At 39.9% G+C, this 16,918-nt stretch overlaps 2 protein-coding genes across 4 annotated transcripts in view; one reads left to right on the top strand and one right to left on the bottom strand.

Annotated features, from left to right (window-relative positions):
* The first annotated feature begins 9,692 nt into the window (after positions 1–9,692).
* LOC129539957 (prolyl-tRNA synthetase associated domain-containing protein 1) lies at positions 9,693–13,444 on the top strand. Its single transcript, XM_055401104.2, has 2 exons — positions 9,693–9,848; positions 10,969–13,444. Exons 1-2 carry the CDS (start codon positions 9,765–9,767, stop codon positions 11,398–11,400), a joined length of 516 nt encoding a protein of 171 aa, XP_055257079.1. The 5' UTR covers positions 9,693–9,764; the 3' UTR covers positions 11,401–13,444.
* Positions 13,445–13,575: 131 nt separating this feature from the next.
* The window catches only part of CCDC88A (coiled-coil and HOOK domain protein 88A), a 119,078-nt gene continuing 115,735 nt past the window's right edge, over positions 13,576–16,918 (bottom strand). For 2 of the 3 annotated variants that reach the window (XM_055401099.2, XM_055401103.2), the window contains one exon: positions 13,576–16,492. The gene's annotated coding sequence lies outside the window, so the exon portion shown is untranslated. The remainder of the gene's footprint in view (positions 16,493–16,918) is intronic. The other variant, XM_055401100.2, reaches the window with a different exon arrangement.

Here is a 16,918-nt window from a genome sequence, read left to right as displayed (position 1 = left end):
AGCTCATTCCCAGTTGTGTACTCAGGGACCTTATGTAAACTCCCTGTGCTGCAGTTTTGCAATATGGTAATGATACTGGAGTGGGTAGCCATCCATTCCCTTCTTCAAGGGATCTTTCTAACCCAGAGATCGCACCTGGGTCTCCTGCATTGCAGACAGATTCTTTACCGACTAAGCCACCAGGCTTGAAGCTCAACATTCAGAAAACAAAGATCATGGCATCTGGTCCCATCACTTCATGGGAAATAGATGGGGAAACAGTGGAAACAGTGTCAGACTTTATTTTTGGGGGCTCCAAAATCACTGCAGATGCTGATTGCAGCCATGAAATTAAAAGACGCTTACTCCTTGGAAGGAAAGTTATGACCAACCTAGATAGTATATTAAAAAGCAGAGACATTACTTTGCCAACCAAGGTCCGTCTAGTCAAGGCTGTGGTTTTTCCCGTGGTCATGTATGGATGTGAGAGTTGGACTGTGAAGAAAGCTGATCGCCAAAGAATTGATGCTTTTGAACTGTGGTGCTGGAGAAGACTCTTCAGAGTCCCTTGGACTGCAGGGAGATCCAACCAGTCCATTTTAGGGGAGATCAATCCTGGGTGTTCACTGGAAGGACTGATGCTAAAGCTGAAACTCCAATAGTTTGGCCACCTCATTCGACGAGTTGACTCACTGGAAAAGACTCTGATGCTGGGAGGGATTGGGGGCGGTAGGAGACGGGGACGACAGAGAATGAGATGGCTGGATGGCATCACCAGCTTGATGGACATGAGTTTGAGTGAACTCCGGGAGTTGGTGATGGACAGAGAGGCTTGGCGTGCTGTGATTCATGGGGTCGCAAAGAGTCGGACACGACTGAGTGACTGAACTGAACTGAAGCCACCAGGGAAGCCTTGCTAATGGTGGTGGTTTCGTCCCTAAGTCGTGTCCAACTCTTGCAACCCCATGGACTATAGCCTGCCAGGCTCCTCTGTCCACAGGATTCTCAAGCAAGAATACTGGAGTGGGTTGCCATTTCCTTCTTCAAGGGATATTCCCGACCCGGGTGTTAAACTTGGGTCTCCTGCACTGCCAGCAGATTTTTTTACCAACTGAGCTATGAGGGAAGCCTCATGGTAATAATAATAGCTGCTTAATAGGACAGTAGTCAGTAGCAGGAAGGTTCATAAAGTAGCTGGTTCATAAGGGTTTGCTGTTGTGATTATTAGCTTCCTCCCAGAACATTTCCACACCTTGATTGGACATTGTCTTCTGGCTTGTCACCTTGACCTCAACCACCACTCTTCTCAAGAGTCATAAGTATTGTTTTATATCTGTCCTCAAGGTCTAACGCCACTCTAGGCTAATGATGTAGGTATAGAAGAGTTTCTTACTGTTATCTGTTTTCTCCCTCCCCAGTGTGGACTCCTAACTCATGCCCCATCCCCTTTTTTTATGTTTGTCTCCCCGGTGTCACCACAAAGATGTGTAGGCAGTGTTGCTGAATGATTGAATGGAAATCTCTGTCTGGAAAATATTTTCAATGAACCTAACACACCTGAAAACTACTGAAGTGCATTTCAGTTTGCTATCATTTTACTTACCTTTCACACTCACTGAAGTGCAATTTCTGTAAGAAATTCTTTGCTCTCTCTGCCTTGCCAAATAGTTAAGAAGCAGAAATTGATTGGCAGAACATCAAAGTAATGGTCATACCGTTCTCCCCAATATTAAATTGAAAATAACCAATACGTTTCTGATCATGAAGATATACATACTAATGTGGGAAATTCAAGCAATACACCAAAACAGAGAAAGTGGAGGGAGCAAGGAAGGAAGGAAATGAGGAAGGAAATAGAATGAGGGCAGTTAAATAGGCACCAACCTGAAAAAGTCAAAGCTGGAAACTTCTGAACAACAAAATAATGGAGTATTAGATTATAACTCAAAATAACAAATGAGGGACAGGGAGAAATCCTCCTTATAGAATAATTCCACATAATAAATGTTTATTAACTTCTACTATGAGTTAAAGCTTAGTCCCCACCTCCAATCCCTTAGGTGTGGACTGGACTAATGACTTGCTTCCAAAGAACAGAATACGGAAAGGGAAATATAGTACCTTCATAACAGAGAAATCTGGCAGACACCACCTTAACCCACTGATGAAGGTAAACACCAGTAATGTCATGCTGACATCACATACCCCCTGAAATGGTGTGATAAGGACATTACATCTCTGTAATATTTGTCCCCAAAACCCACAACCCTACTACAATCATCAGACAACACAAAGAGCATTCTACAAAATATCTGAGCAGAACTCTTCAAAGTTGTCAAGGTCATGAAAAACAACGAAAGACAAGGAAACTAACACAGATCTGAAGAATAAGGAAACGTACTGACCGAATACAATGTGGGGTCCTGTACAGAGTCCAGGAACACAAAAGCACACTAGTGGAAAAACTTGTGAAATCTAAATAAAATCTGTAGTTTAGTTAATTGTAATACCCCCGTGTTAATTTCTTAATTCTCACAAACATTATCACAATAATATGTTAACATTAGAGGAAACTGAGTGAAGGACATTCAGGAATTATCTACTATCTTTGCAAATTAAAATTTATTTGAAAAAACAATTTTGAAAATTTTTTGGTTGTGACATCAACTTGCGGGATCTTAGCTCCCAAATCACGGATCAAACCCAAGGCCCCTGCAGTGAAAGCCCAGAGTCCCAACCACTGGATCACCAGGGAATTCCCTAAAAATATTTATTTATAAATTTCCCCCCTTTGTAAAATAATTCAGTCACCTGCATTTATTAGATGCTACCCTCTCCTGGGCTTCCCTGGTGGCTCAGTGGCAAAGAATCCGCCTGCCAATGCAGCAGACACAGATTTGATCTCTGGGTTGGGAGGATCCCCTGGAGAAGGAAGTGGTAACCCACTCCAGTATTCTTGCCTGGAAAAGCCCATGAACAGACTAGCCTGGCGGGCTACACTCCATAGGGTCACAAAGAGTCGGACATGACTTAGCAACTAAACCCCTCTCCCAGCATCATGACATTTCACATTCAAGTTCTCTGACTGGACGTCTAGCTCATCAAGTTCATGCTGATAATTTTCATTTAATGTCTCATGTTCTTTCCAATGTAAATTTGAGACTGTATTTGCTTTAAGGACAAGGGACCATGTCCCAAAGGATAGCATTTAAGGACAAGGGACCATGTCCCAAAGGATAGCATTTCTTTTCTATTTAATACAATGCTGACATGTATGTTTGATAAATATGCATGAACTTGGGTCAGGATAGTTTTTAAACAGTGATATAAGGTTCTTTTACCATAGACAGATTTAGCTCCATTTTATAATAAAAAGCTTTGGTTGTAAGACTTGTTTGGAGCAGGATACCTGGTCATCACACCACAGGTAGACTATAATTAGGCCTTCCCTGGTGGTTCAGACAGTAAAGAATCTGCCTGCAATGCAGAAGACCTGGGTTCAATCCCTGGGTTGGGAAGATTCCCTGGAGAAGGGTATTGCAACCCATTCCAGTATTCTTGCCTGGAGAATCCTCATGAACAGAGGAGCCTGGTGGGCTACAGACCATGGGGTTGCCAAGAGTCAGACATGACTGAGCGACTAAGCACAGCACAAAGCACAGACTATAATTAAGAGAACGGTAGTGTAGACCAGGGGAGAGGATAGTAGTCTGGGCTAGAGTGATGGAAGTGGTCAGAGCAGAAGGATTTAAGAAACTGAATTGTGATGGATTGTCAGTTGGGTGGGGGGAGGGCTTCACACCTTGCATAACTGATGGATGGCAGTTCATTTCTAAAGAGATTTCCAGGTCAGAACACCCTGCTTGTTGTGTGCTGGACAGCATTAACAATATCTCCTCTTTGTGTTTCTCTTTTGTAGCTGTCACGCAGACCTTGGTTGTTTCCTTACTTTTGTACATGACTCATTTCTTTTTTTAAAATACTTTATTCTGTATTGGGGTATAGCCTATTATCAAACAATGTTATGATAATTTCAGGTGAACTGTAAAGGGACTCAGACATACATATACATGTACCCATTCTCACCCAAACTCCCCTCTCATCTAGGCTGCAACACAACACTGAGCAGAGTTCCCTGTGCTATACAATAGGTCCTTGTTGGTTATCCATTTTAAACATAGCAGTGTGTACATGTCCATTCCAAACTCCCTGACTGTCCCTGCTCTCCATCCTTCCCCCTGGCAACCATAAGCTTGATCTCAAGGTCTGTGGATCTGTTTCTGTTTTGTAAGTAAGTTCATTTGTATCCTTTCTAGATTCCACATATAATAGATGTCATATGATATTTTCTCTTCTCTGACTCCACTAGGTATGACACTCTGTATGGAACAACAGACTGATTCCAAACAGGAAAAGGAGTCCGTCAAGGCCGTATGTTGTCACCCGGCTTATTTAACTTATATGCAGCGTACATCGTAAGAAACACTGGGCTGGAAGAAGCACAAGATGGAATCAGGATTTCCGGGAGAAATATCAATAACCTCAGATATGCAGATGACACCACCCTTATGGCAGAAAGTGAAGAAGAACTAAAAAGGACAGTGAAAAAGTTGGCTTAAAGCTCAACATTCAGAAAACTAAGATCATGGCATCTGGTCCCATCACTTCATGGGAAATAGATGGGGAAACAGTGGCTGACTTAATTTTTCTGGGCTCCAAAATCACTGCACATGGTGATTGCAGCCATGAAATTAAAAGACGTTTACTCCTTGGAAGGAAAGTTATGACCAACCTAGACAGCATATTAAAAAGCAGGGACATTACTTTGTCAACAAAGGTCCGTCTAGTCAAGGCTATGGTTTTTCCAGTGGTCATGTATGGATGTGAGAGTTGGACTATAAAGAAACCTGAGCGCCAAAGAATTGATGCTTTTGAACTGTGGTGTTGGAGTAGACTCTTGAGAGTCCCTTGGACTGCAAGGAGATCCAACCAGTCCATCTGAAAGGAGATCAGTCCTGGGTGTTCATTGGAAGGACTGATGCTGAGGCTGAAACTCCAATACTTTGGCCACCAGATGCGAAGAGCTGACTCATTTGAAAAGACCCTGATGCTGGGAAAGATTGAGGGCAGGAGGAGAAGGGGATGACAGAGGAGTAGATGGTTAGATGGCATCACTGACTCAATGGACATGGGTTTGTGAGGACTCTGGGAGTTGGTGATGGACAGGGAGGCCTGGCGTGCTGCGGTTCATGGGGTCACAAAGAGTCGGACATGACTGAGCGACTGAACTGATGTCTATCTGTGTTGCTGCAAAATGGCATTATTTCATTCTTTAACAGCTGAGTAATATTCCGTTTTATGTATATACATCTGCTTTATCCATTCCTCCACTGATGGACATTTACATTGCTTCCATTTCTTGGTTACTACAAACAGTGCTGTAATGAACACTGGGGTACATGTATCTTTTTGGATTATGTTTTTCTCCAGATATATGCCCATGAGTGGAACTGCAGGGTCATATGGTAGCTCTGTTTTTAGTTTTTTGAGATACCTCCATACTGTGCTTCATAGTGGCTGTACCAATTTACATTCCCACCAACAGTGTTGGAAGCTTCCGGTCTGTTCACATCCCCTCTAGCATTTACTGTTTGTGGATTTTTCAATGATAGCCATTCTGGCTCATGATTCACATTTCTTAGCTACAATTTTTCTTTGATTTCAATTCTTCTTTCTTCTTTTCCCCCTTCTTTCAATGCTCAGGTCTCCATGATTGAATTTGGGTATTCTTGAAAGTCTTCAAATATTTAAGGACAATAATTTGGGATATGTCACATCTTCATATATGTGTTCCTTGGTATTCCGATGCTTTCCATTTTTATTCTGAGAGAGCAGAGTGAAAAAAATAAGCCTTACCACATCTTATACACCAAAGTAAAATTTAAATGAATTAATGAGTATTTCTAAGAAAATTTAAAAATATATATATTGCATATTCTATTGCTAGAGGTTAGCTTTCTATACTTAGATCAAAATAACTTAAAAATTTGGTTATGCAAAATTTGAGTAACATCTGTAGGTAAAATCAAACTAAAAAAATCCCCTCTTGTGAATCCCCTGGCAGTCCAGTTGTTAGGAGTCTGGGCTTTCACTGCCAGGTGCCCCAGTTAGATCCTTGGTTGGGGAACAATTATCCCTGAAAGGTACATGGTGGTGGTGGGGGAACCTCCTCTTTAATGGAAAAAGTATATATGATATTTGGAGTATATATGACAAATAAAAGACACACAACTTGATTATTTAAAGAGCTCATATAAACCAATGTGAAAGCCATTAACATTCACTCCATAGCTAAATGAGCCAAGACAGAAACGAAGCTAACTCACAAATGGGGAAATAAAATAAACATGGAAAAAATGTTCTGAGTGATCCCTTTCCCCTTATCTAAGTTTTCTAAATACTCTTTAATGTGGTACATTTCTTTTGCTGTTGATCTGAATTTAGGTGGCCACGAACAGATGCCTGTTGGTTCCATAATCAAGGATCAAAGAACTGGATGGACTGTTTGAAGGAAGACATGGCATAATAATTTTAAGAGGTTGGTTAAACAGAACTTTTAAAATTGCACTGTCCAAGGCTAATTCCGGGTGAATTATGAAGTTGGCTCTGATTTTCTCTTTCACAGCTGCCTCTGAAAATGTCCTGTGGAGGAAGACTCAGATATAGTCCACCTTTGGTATCAAAGCGGGGTTAGTTCCAGGGATCCTCCACAGACACCAAAATTTGTAGATGCTGAAGTTCCTTATATAAAATGGTGCAGTGTTTGCATATGACCTACACACATCCTCCTGTATACTTTAAATAATCTCTAATACATTGTAACTATGTAAACATTTGCTCAGTTCAGTTCAGTCGCTTAGTCGTGTCTGACTCTTTGCGACCCCATGAATCACAGCACGCCAGGCCTCCCTGTCCATCACCAACTCCCGAAGTTCACTCAAACTCATGTCCATCGAGTCGGTGATGCCATCCAGCCATCTCATTCTCTGTTGTCCCCGTCTCCTCCTACCCCCAATCTCTCCTAGCATCAGACTCTTTTCCAGCGAGTCAACTTGTCACATGAGGTGGCCAAAATATTGCAGTTTCAGCTTTAGCATCAGTCCTTCCAATGAACACCTAGGATTGATCTCCTTTAGAATGGACTGCTTGGATCTCCTTGCAGTCCAAGAGACTCTCAAGAGTCTTCTCCAGCACCACAGTTCAAAAGCATCAATTCTTCGGTGATCAGCTTCCTTCACAGTCCAACTCTCACATCCATACATGACCACGGGAAAAACCATAGCCTTGACTAGACGGACCTTGGTTGGCAAAGTAATGTCTCTGCTTTTTAATATGCTGTCTAGGCTGCTCATAACTTTCCTTCCAAGGAGTAAGTGTCTTTTAATTTCATGGCTGCAATCAGCATCCGCAGTGATTTTGGAGCCCAAAAATATAAAGTCTGACACTGTTTCCACTGTTTCCCCATCTATTTCCCATGAAGTGATGGGGCCAGATGCCATGATCTTCGTTTTCTCAATGTTGAGCTTCAAGCCAACCTTTTCACTCTCCTCTTTCACTTTCATCAAGAAGCCTTTGAGTTCCTCTTCACTTTCTGCCATAAGGGTGGTGTCATCTGCATATCTGAGGTTATTGATATTTCTCCCAGCAATCTTGATTCCAGCTTGTGCTTCTTCCAGCCCAGCGTTCCTCATGATGTACTCTGCATATAAGTTAAATAAGCAGGGTGACAATATACAGCCTTGACGTACTCCTTTTCCTATTTGGAACCAGTCTGTTGTTCCACGTCCAGTTCTAACTGTTGCTTCCTGACCTGCATACAGGTTTCTCAAGAGGCAGGTCATGTGGTCTGGTATTCCCATCTCTTTCAGAATTTTCCACAGTTTATTGTGATCCACACAGTCAAAGGCTTTGGCATAGTCAATGAAGCAGAAATAGATGTTTTTCTGGAACTTGCTAGTGTGTGGCAAATTCAAGTTTTGGCTTTTGGAACTTACTAGAATTTTTTTTCCATCTATTGTTGGTTGAATTCATGGATTCAGACCTGTGCACATGGTAAGACAACTGAACTTTGCAGTATCTTAAGAGCATTATTCTCCAGGCCTTCCATTTGCACCCCAGAGATGACCTAAATATATTCCTACTAGAGTTAAATGTCCCTAGGAATAGCTACGGTTTAGCTCAGATTCTATTACTGAATTGGTCAACTTGGCTTGTGCTGGGGTTCTAGCCCCAGCCAAGAACCCTTGTTCCCGTCAGGAAGGTTCTTTTCCTGATCAGATTTGCACAGCCAATAATAAATCCTATGCTAAGACTGGAACAGCACAAGCTTTATTCAATGGCTAAAGAATGGAGAAACTTGTGTACAAATCAACCCAATTCCAGGGGAGAAACTATTTATATAGGAGGGTCAAGATAGAAGGGAGGGAATTGGAAAGAGTGAGAGGAATATTCATGACTCATCTGAGAAGAAGACTGTGGTTTGGACCAGGCACTGATATAACTCTCCTTTTCGTCTTTGCAACTCTTTTCTGGTTGTTGTCATGGCAACTGCCAACTGTCATTGCACTTATGGGTATATCATTTAGCATGCGAAGATATTACACTGACTGTATAATGAGGCTCTAGGTCTACTGGAAGGAAGTTAAATCTTCAACCATCTAGTGCCTAATTGGATCTAACCTGTCCCTGCTTTTTGCTTTGCTGCTTCCTCCCAAAACTTCAGATAAGAGCAACTGGTTTCCATTCAAGAAAGGGGTAGGGGTATGATTCTGGGGCAACAGTTTTGGTAACAATTGGAAGTTTAATCTAAACGCATAAATGAAACTCTAGTGGAATTTCAGGCCTCATTCAAGGTGGGCAGTCAGGGTTTTGCAGGATAGGGGAAAACACCTCACCAAGAGGCAGGAAAAATGCCTCTGAAAAAGGTAGTCAAAAGGACAGCGATTTTGGCCCTTTGTCTCCTTGTTGGTCCACAACCTCAGGAAGTTCCCCAGGTGAAACCACGCGCGCACACACACACACACTCGGAGACCCCACCCCCCAACCCAGAAGAGCAAGGAAAGACTGAAGAGGCAGGGCATTCCTCATTGGTAGGTGGCAGTTTTAATAATTAATAATCAAAGGAACTTACATTGGTGGTTTGTCTTGGGCATCCACTTGCCAGCATCTTAAGAATTTATATAGAAGGCATTAAGGGGGGAGGGGGGCCTCACTTACCTAAAAAGTCCAGAAGGTTTCAATGACACATTACTCTCTCAAGGCTGCATCCCTCAAGTAGCACTTAGCTCAGAACAGTGGGTAGAATGTACATTCCAAGGGCAGAACGGATAAGACTGCCTCAGTCTGCTTGCTGGGTAAACCCGAGACCACATACAATGAATCACTCCCTCAACATTCCTTGAGTTGTTAGGTTTAAATCTATTTAAATGGAAGACATGCTGGATCAAGGAAACCTGCAACGGGTATGGAGAGGGCTGTGAGAACGCAGGCGCCTCCCTCTTGTGGGACGCGGGTTAAGGACACTGCATGACTCGGACGAACCTCAGGAACAAACGGTGGATGTCGAGTGAACACGCTGCGACCTCACTTTCAGAAAACGCCGGCTCTGGACTTCCAGCACCGCCCCTGCCCCTCCAGGAACTTCCGCCTCGGCCTGCAGTGGGCGGCCCGCGGGAAGCCGCGCCCAGTTCCTCGGCCGGGCCTCTCGCCGCCGCCGCGAGGACAGCATGGCAGGCGCTGAGTTGCGGGCGGCGCTGGAGCAGCGTCTCGCCGCCCTGGCCATCCGCACAGAGGTCGTGGAGCACCCGGAGGTGAGACGCTCCCGCTAGGACTACCCCGGGAGGGAGTGGGCTCTACTGCAGCGTCTGCGAGGCGAAGCGGCTGAGACTAGACGTCCTGGCGAGGGGGGGAGTCACTGTACCACACAAAAAAAGTCCGTTCTAAGGCATTTCCCGGAATCCAGAGTAGAGAGGGATCTGAATGCACCGTCGAGTGCATCTCCACTTGGGACTCTGCTGTTATTATGAAAAAACCTGTTTTCTTTTTGGAGCCATTTTTTTTTTTAATTTTGGGAACTAGCGCAACATATTGAGAACCTTGGGCATCTCAAACTGGCCTGGGCATGTAAGTTGCCAAGCAGTAAAACCTATCTGCAGTGGCTATGATGCATGCGGGATACCAAGATTAGAGTTTGGTAATTTTTAACATGATTCATTTGATTGATGGAAAGATTTTTTTGTTTTTCCAAGTATCTCACGTAGCCAGTATATAACCTGAGTGTTGGGAGGACATAGTTTTTGCCCAACTCTTAACAGCTCATGATAACTAGCTAGATACGGTGATAATCTTCAAAGGGTAGAGAAATTCATTGAAACTATTATTTTCTTTGACCATCTTCCCTCCCCTATCGTCGATACTCTCCCCCTTTTTACTGTGCATATTGCCAGCTTTTCTGATGTTCTTTTTATGTTAGTCCAGGCTCTCATTCCCTGCCCTCACTCCCTCTCTGTAGTTATGTTTTATAGAGTGGAGGTTGTATTATGGTCTGGATGGAGTGCCAAGGAATAGGAGTCTGGGCTGCTATAAACTTTTTCCCCCCATTTTTATTGGAGTATAGTTGATTTACAGTGTTGTGAGGGCTGCTATAAACTGGACTGAACGTCTAAAGGAAAAACAAAAATAGCATTTTATAACTATGACGGCTTAGCCAGCGTATTGGAATGGAGAACTGGCCCAAGAGAAACTACTTGATGTCCGAGATGAGATATAATTATTTGGTAATAGGCTGGGAATGGGTTGCTACCAGTGATATCCAGGACACCGAGTACTCCCTAACCTCGCTGTTTAGACCCAGCAAGCAATGTATATATAACTGTATGTTTGCAGTGTACATGCATGTTATTTTTAAACTTGTCATGTGGTATTTTACAGGTGTTTACAGTTGAAGAAATGATGCCTCATATCCAGCATTTGAAAGGAGCACACAGTAAGAACTTATTTCTTAAGGACAAAAAGAAAAAAGGCTATTGGCTGGTGACAGTTCTTCATGATAGACAAATTAATTTAAATGATCTCGCCAAGCAGTTAGGTGTTGGGAGTGGAAACCTGCGGTTTGCTGATGAAGCAGCCTTGCTAGAAAAACTGAAAGTTGGCCAAGGTTCTGCCACACCATTGGCACTCTTCTGTGATGATGGAGATGTGAAGTTTGTTCTGGATTCTGCCTTTTTGGAAGGTGGACATGAAAAGGTGTACTTTCACCCAATGACCAATGCTGCAACCATGGGATTGAGCCCTGAAGACTTTCTCACTTTTGTGAAGAACACAGGACACGATCCCATAATACTAAACTTTGATAAAAACTAATTGGGCTAAAGTTCAGAGTATTTATCTGAAAGCTGTTTTTCTTACTTGTAATTATAAAAAGCATTAAAAGTGGCAAGATATATCTACCACTCGGTTTGGTGACTACCTGATGAACTATTTGAGAAAGATTATTTCATCTTAAAGGTTTTTTTTTTTAAGATATATTGAGGTAGCTTTAGTCTGGTCAGAGGTTCCACCTTCCCCATCCCCATGATGATTACTTGTTACAAGAATGCCTTCATTAACATCAGGAGTTCCCTGGTTGCCTTGTGGTTAGGAATCCAGGCTTTCACTGCCTGGCCCAGGTTCAGTGCCTGGTCACAGGAACTGAGATTCCCGCATGCTGCAGGGTGGCCAAAAAAGAATAAATTAACATCAAAACTAAGATTATTTATCTAAGATTAACTGTCTTACATCTTATTTATTATACTTGAAAAAAAGCAAGTTGCAAAAATAGCATATGTAAAATTATACATGTGATAGTGTACATACAAGGGAAAAAATAAAAAATAATATGGGAAGACATTAAATTGTAAATAGTGGTTATCTCGAGGGAATGAGGATTAAGGAATAAGAATTTCCCAGCAGTATAATTAAACAAGGGGGCAAGGGAAAACCTGTTACTGACTGTTTGTTTTTAAACCAATGCTTTTTTTCCCCAGTGAAAAATAAGCTAATTTTTAAATAAAATTCTATCTTTAGAATATCTTAATCTAGAAAAACCCTCAAGTACCCTCAAAGTAGAGATAGAAAATATGCCATAATCATTATACTAATGAAATTACATTTTAAAACTCAGGAGCAGGACATACACAGGCCATTAAGAAGGATTTGTTTAGTCTTTGTTCAGAGGTTAGAAATTTGAACATGCTTGAACAAGTTTCTTCTGTCCTTTAAGGCTATATTAAATTTACTCATTTTTCAACTACACATCTAAAAAGTGTAAGATAAAATTTATACACATATAAACGAAAACGTGTAAGAACCCAGGATTAGGTATTGTCAGTTGCCATATAGAAGCTAGTTCAAAAACAGTGAGGAAAATATACTTTTTCACCTCTCTTAAACTCAAATAAGACCCTAATTGAGGCTCTGAGTAGGCTACAAAACAGCCTAGAAGACTTAGGAAAATTCTCATTTCCTCTAGTACGATTGGATATTTGAGAGATAATTGTTTCTTCCTAATGTTGAACATGCAGTAATTGCTTCTGGTACAGAAATTGTATTTAATTTGTACCAATTTGCATTACTGAAAGGCAAAGGTAAAAACTCGTTATTTTTCAATATATGTGGCTAGAGACTACAAGTCTACTGATAGCAGGATTTTTATAAAATACAGATGAGTGAGTAAGTTAGATGAGTTAGTAAGAAATATCTTCCATCAATGGTAACATTCTGAGATGCTACACTGGTTTTTGCCTACTCGGTACTATATCTCTAAGAAAGAGGAAATGTAGGTTGCTTTGAATATAAAATGAAGGTTTACTAAATAGAATCAAAGATACTGAGGACCTCAGGAAAATGGTCTGTCCTCCTCACCTTAGAGTGAAAATAGGCCCAGAAAGACTGACCTGCCCAGTGACACAAGGCAAGTTGCCATCTCTTAACATTATGCCTCCCAAAGTCTATGTGAAAATGAAAAGAGACTGATGTGTACAATCTATTATTGTAATGACACTTCTGGGATACTCTTCTCTTTCTCCCAAAACCTCTAATACTCATCCCAAAGTGATTAGAACAGAGGTAAACAAGATTATGTCTGAAAATTGGTTTTCTAGGGCAAAGAGAAAGGAAAGAAAAATACTTGGTTAAATTATATGTTGTGATTGCTAACCACTTGTTATAAAAATCATCTCATATCAGTTTGACAAGTGAATGTTAAACCAACTTAATATTTTTTAGGAGAAATAAAAGCTAAAATGAAAAATGTTTTTGAAAAAAGATCAGCCAAATGATGGTGTCTTTTTTGTTACGAACTGAATTTTTTGTTATCAACTGTGGCTTTAATATAGCCAAGTAATAAACATTTTGCCGTTTAACTCCAGATTTCTCAGTAGCGTTACTTTAAAGGAAATGTTACAGCTCTTGTATTATTTGATTTGGTATTTAATAACAGTTATAAGTACAATGGCAAACATTGAAAGAGAGAACCCTTAGAAAAGAAGACAATTTAAAATCACGTTTTGTCAAAGGGTGTTATAAGTGCAACTTTATCCATAAGCATTCCTTTTAAGGCATTTTCACTGTTGTCCAAATATCTCAACTTGTACATCAAGGTTTATATTATAAAATGGGCTCCATCTGTATTATTCATTCAAGGCCTAAAGAAAAAAACATATCTCAGGACTAAGAGTAGCAGGAAAAAAAACACACAAAACTTCACTTTTCTCATAAAAAGTAACTTAAAGTACAAAAGTTATTTAGCATACATTATTACTCCTCATTGTAATTCCAGATTTGGTACAATATCTTTTTCACTTCCTGACATAAACTGTTAAGACAGTACAGGCTGTAATACTTCATTTGTGAGGTGGCTGCAATTCTGTAATATGCACAGTGATTTTTAAATAGGCTCTTACCATGCCTTGCATGAAAGGTGCTACATACAAACCTGTTTCGTGAACTCTTTGGTAACCACCAGTTCAAAAACTTGGACCGAACATTTCCACATTGCCAGATCTGAAGCACTTTATCGGAGCTCTGGGCCGAAGCTATTACCCTGTATATAAATTCTTTAGTTTCCAAGGGGGATTAGAGCTGGATAATTAAAATCATGTCAGACGCCAGTCAGGAAAGTGGCCTCAGTTATTGTACTTTCTAGTTGGCTACACGGTTTTGTTTGGCAGAAGTAGTTTATCTAAGGGAAAGGCATGACTTCCTACTAAGTTTGCTTCTGATGCTATCTTGGAAATGGTAAAATACTCATGTGGTTATCTAGTCCTTTCTTGAAATGGTATGAAAAAGGTGATGGATGTGATTTGAGAATATGCCTACTTTTTGCAGTCTCAAGTGTTCTCTTGGTTGTCTTGCTGCATTTTCTCAGAGTCAGCCCTTTACAGGCTACCCTTAAACATTTTCTAATTGAAGCAATAATGTGTTGCTTCAGTCAGCAGGGTCTCTGTTTTAGAATATTAGTGTCCTGGAGAGATCAAGCTGTGGTATCACACACTCTCACTGGACTACCTCCTACTCATTAAATTTCAACTTGAAGCAAATGTCCTGGGATGTGTCCTAGTTGTGCAAATTAGATGCTAGTTAATATAAATCTAAGTTACCCACTTATTGTATTTAGCTAAAACATAATTTCTATATTTACTCTCAATTTATCCACCTAAAAATGAATTTACAGTTTTTACATGCAGACGTTTCTAGACTGCCATGATGCCCATTATCAATCTGATACTTGAATCTAGGAAATCATGATGGAGACATGTTTCACAGTCTAGAGAATAGGTTTTAAATATGTCTGTTGTGCAATATTTGTATCTTAGTAAGAATCCTTTGTATTTATATTTACATAGCACCTTTCATCCAAGAATTTAAAAGTGATTTAACTTTACAGCATTATTTGGTGGCAAAACCTAACTTCCACTTTAGTTTCTTTTCAACTATACATGCTGTATTTCTTTTCCTTAATGGTCTTTCTGAAAGTAGACTATGAACACAACACTGTTACTGGCCTACCAAAAAGAGAGGGGAAAAAAAGAAGGGCATGAGGAAGGAGGGGGAGAGGGAGACACATTCTCATGGCTACTAGGTTAGTGATGAAACACACAGTTCATAAACCACACACTATAGAATTATTCCAAAAAGATTTTTAGAGCTGGTAGTGAGAGCCTAAGAAGTACATCGTTAAAATTAAAAAGTCAGTATCTTTCTCATTTCAGACCTTTAAGATTATTCATATATTTATGTTAAATAATGAATTTGCATTAATATGTATCAATGCAATTTTTTGATTTCATAAGAAAATAAAACTGTGATAGAAAATTGGAACTACAAAAAAATTGATGTTTCCCTGGGTTAACTAAATTTACTTTTTTGTTGTGCTTCTTTCAAATGTAAAACAAATGCATACAAATATTTCAAAAGTACTGATAACAGTTACCAACTTTAATGTAGTCTTATAAAGGACAAAAACAAAAATTCTTATTAATAAGTGATAACCTTAATAATAAATGAGTTCCTGACAAAATGTGGATTGTAGTAAATTATTTACATTATTTTTGCCATAAGAAAACTTCTTAAGCAACAGTCAGCTCTCAAGTTAAAAAAATCGTACATACATAACCCAACACTAAAGAAGGGAAATGAGGTCAAACACAATAGCTTTATCTTGGGAAAGTCTTTTCTAGAAAACCACCTTACTAAAAAAAAAACGTTTCAGAAAAACACATTCTAATTACCGTGGATCCATGTGTGAATGAATTACTTAGTGTTCCTTAGCAGGGAATATGTAAATATTAATATCACTGTAAGTTTTTTTATAACTCCTATCATGGATTTTTTAGTTATTTCATAAACCGAGTTTCTTTTGCAGTGCATCAAAATAATCGGCTTAAAAATATGAGAATACCAACACATGCAGTCTGCTAACCAATAAGGCTCTGACATGCCTAAACAATGTTCTCTGTATCTTGATATATAGTACATTCCACAGCATACTACAGCATTTAATTTAGGTTTACACAACTAAATATAAATGGCTAGACTTAGGCTAATACTTAGCAGAAGCATTAAGCAAACATGGATAAATTCATAAACAAATGATGAAAGAAGTATATTGTTCTTGGAGTACTTCTTGAACCCTTAAAACACTTGGTCCTTAGAGAGAGAACATGCTTTATTCAGTAGATCTTAACAGTACAATGTACATAATAAGTCACAAAAACCTTCTAAAAATTTTGGCAGTTGACTCCAGTAGTGCTCCTTGATTCAAGGAAGGAATGAAGGTTTGTATTTCTTTCCTGCTCTAGTCACGAAGGATTGTTAAGTCTCCTTAAAGATTTTAAAAAATGATTCCTATAGTTGGGTGTCTTGTTACTTCAGAAATAAAGGCTTCACACTGAGAAACTGAAGGACACTTTTCTCTCTGTATTTAGTTGGAAAGTAGAAAGAAAGAAAATATAAGAAAAGTTTGAAGATAAGAGATATAAAATACAGAGCAACCACTAAAAGAACAGCATGCACCAGGTACTTTTACAGGGATAAGAGTGACAGAGAGTCAGAGAATTTGTCTAAGCAGCTCTTTGTAGAAAAGACATTTAATTTATTCTCCTCAATTACCAAGAACATGGCACGGAAGTTATATTCCTACCAGAAAGATTTTAAACTGAAAAAGTAATTTCTAAAACATTATTCATTAGTAAAATCAAATTTAAATTGAGGGGAAAAAATATTTTTAAAAATTGTTTTCCTGTACTAAGGGGTAGCCCAAATGGTAAAGATCTGCCTGCAATGCGAGAGACCTGGGTTTGATCCTACGTTGGGACGATCCCCTGGAGAAGGGCATGGCAAC

The sequence above is a fragment of the Moschus berezovskii genome, chromosome 11 (genome assembly GCF_049115385.1).
Source record: "Moschus berezovskii isolate FMDL1 chromosome 11, NW_MosBer_1.0, whole genome shotgun sequence".
Classification (NCBI taxonomy): domain Eukaryota; kingdom Metazoa; phylum Chordata; class Mammalia; order Artiodactyla; family Moschidae; genus Moschus; species Moschus berezovskii.
This window is presented reverse-complemented; position numbering and strand designations above follow the sequence as displayed.

Bases quoted from the DNA above. Each gene is read 5' to 3' on its own strand.
- LOC129539957 (XM_055401104.2), top strand. From the start codon at position 9,765: ATGGCAGGCGCTGAGTTGCGGGCGGCGCTGGAGCAGCGTCTCGCCGCC. The intron at 9,849-10,968 runs GTGAGACGCTCC...GGTATTTTACAG, and splicing joins AGGTCGTGGAGCACCCGGAG to GTGTTTACAGTTGAAGAAAT.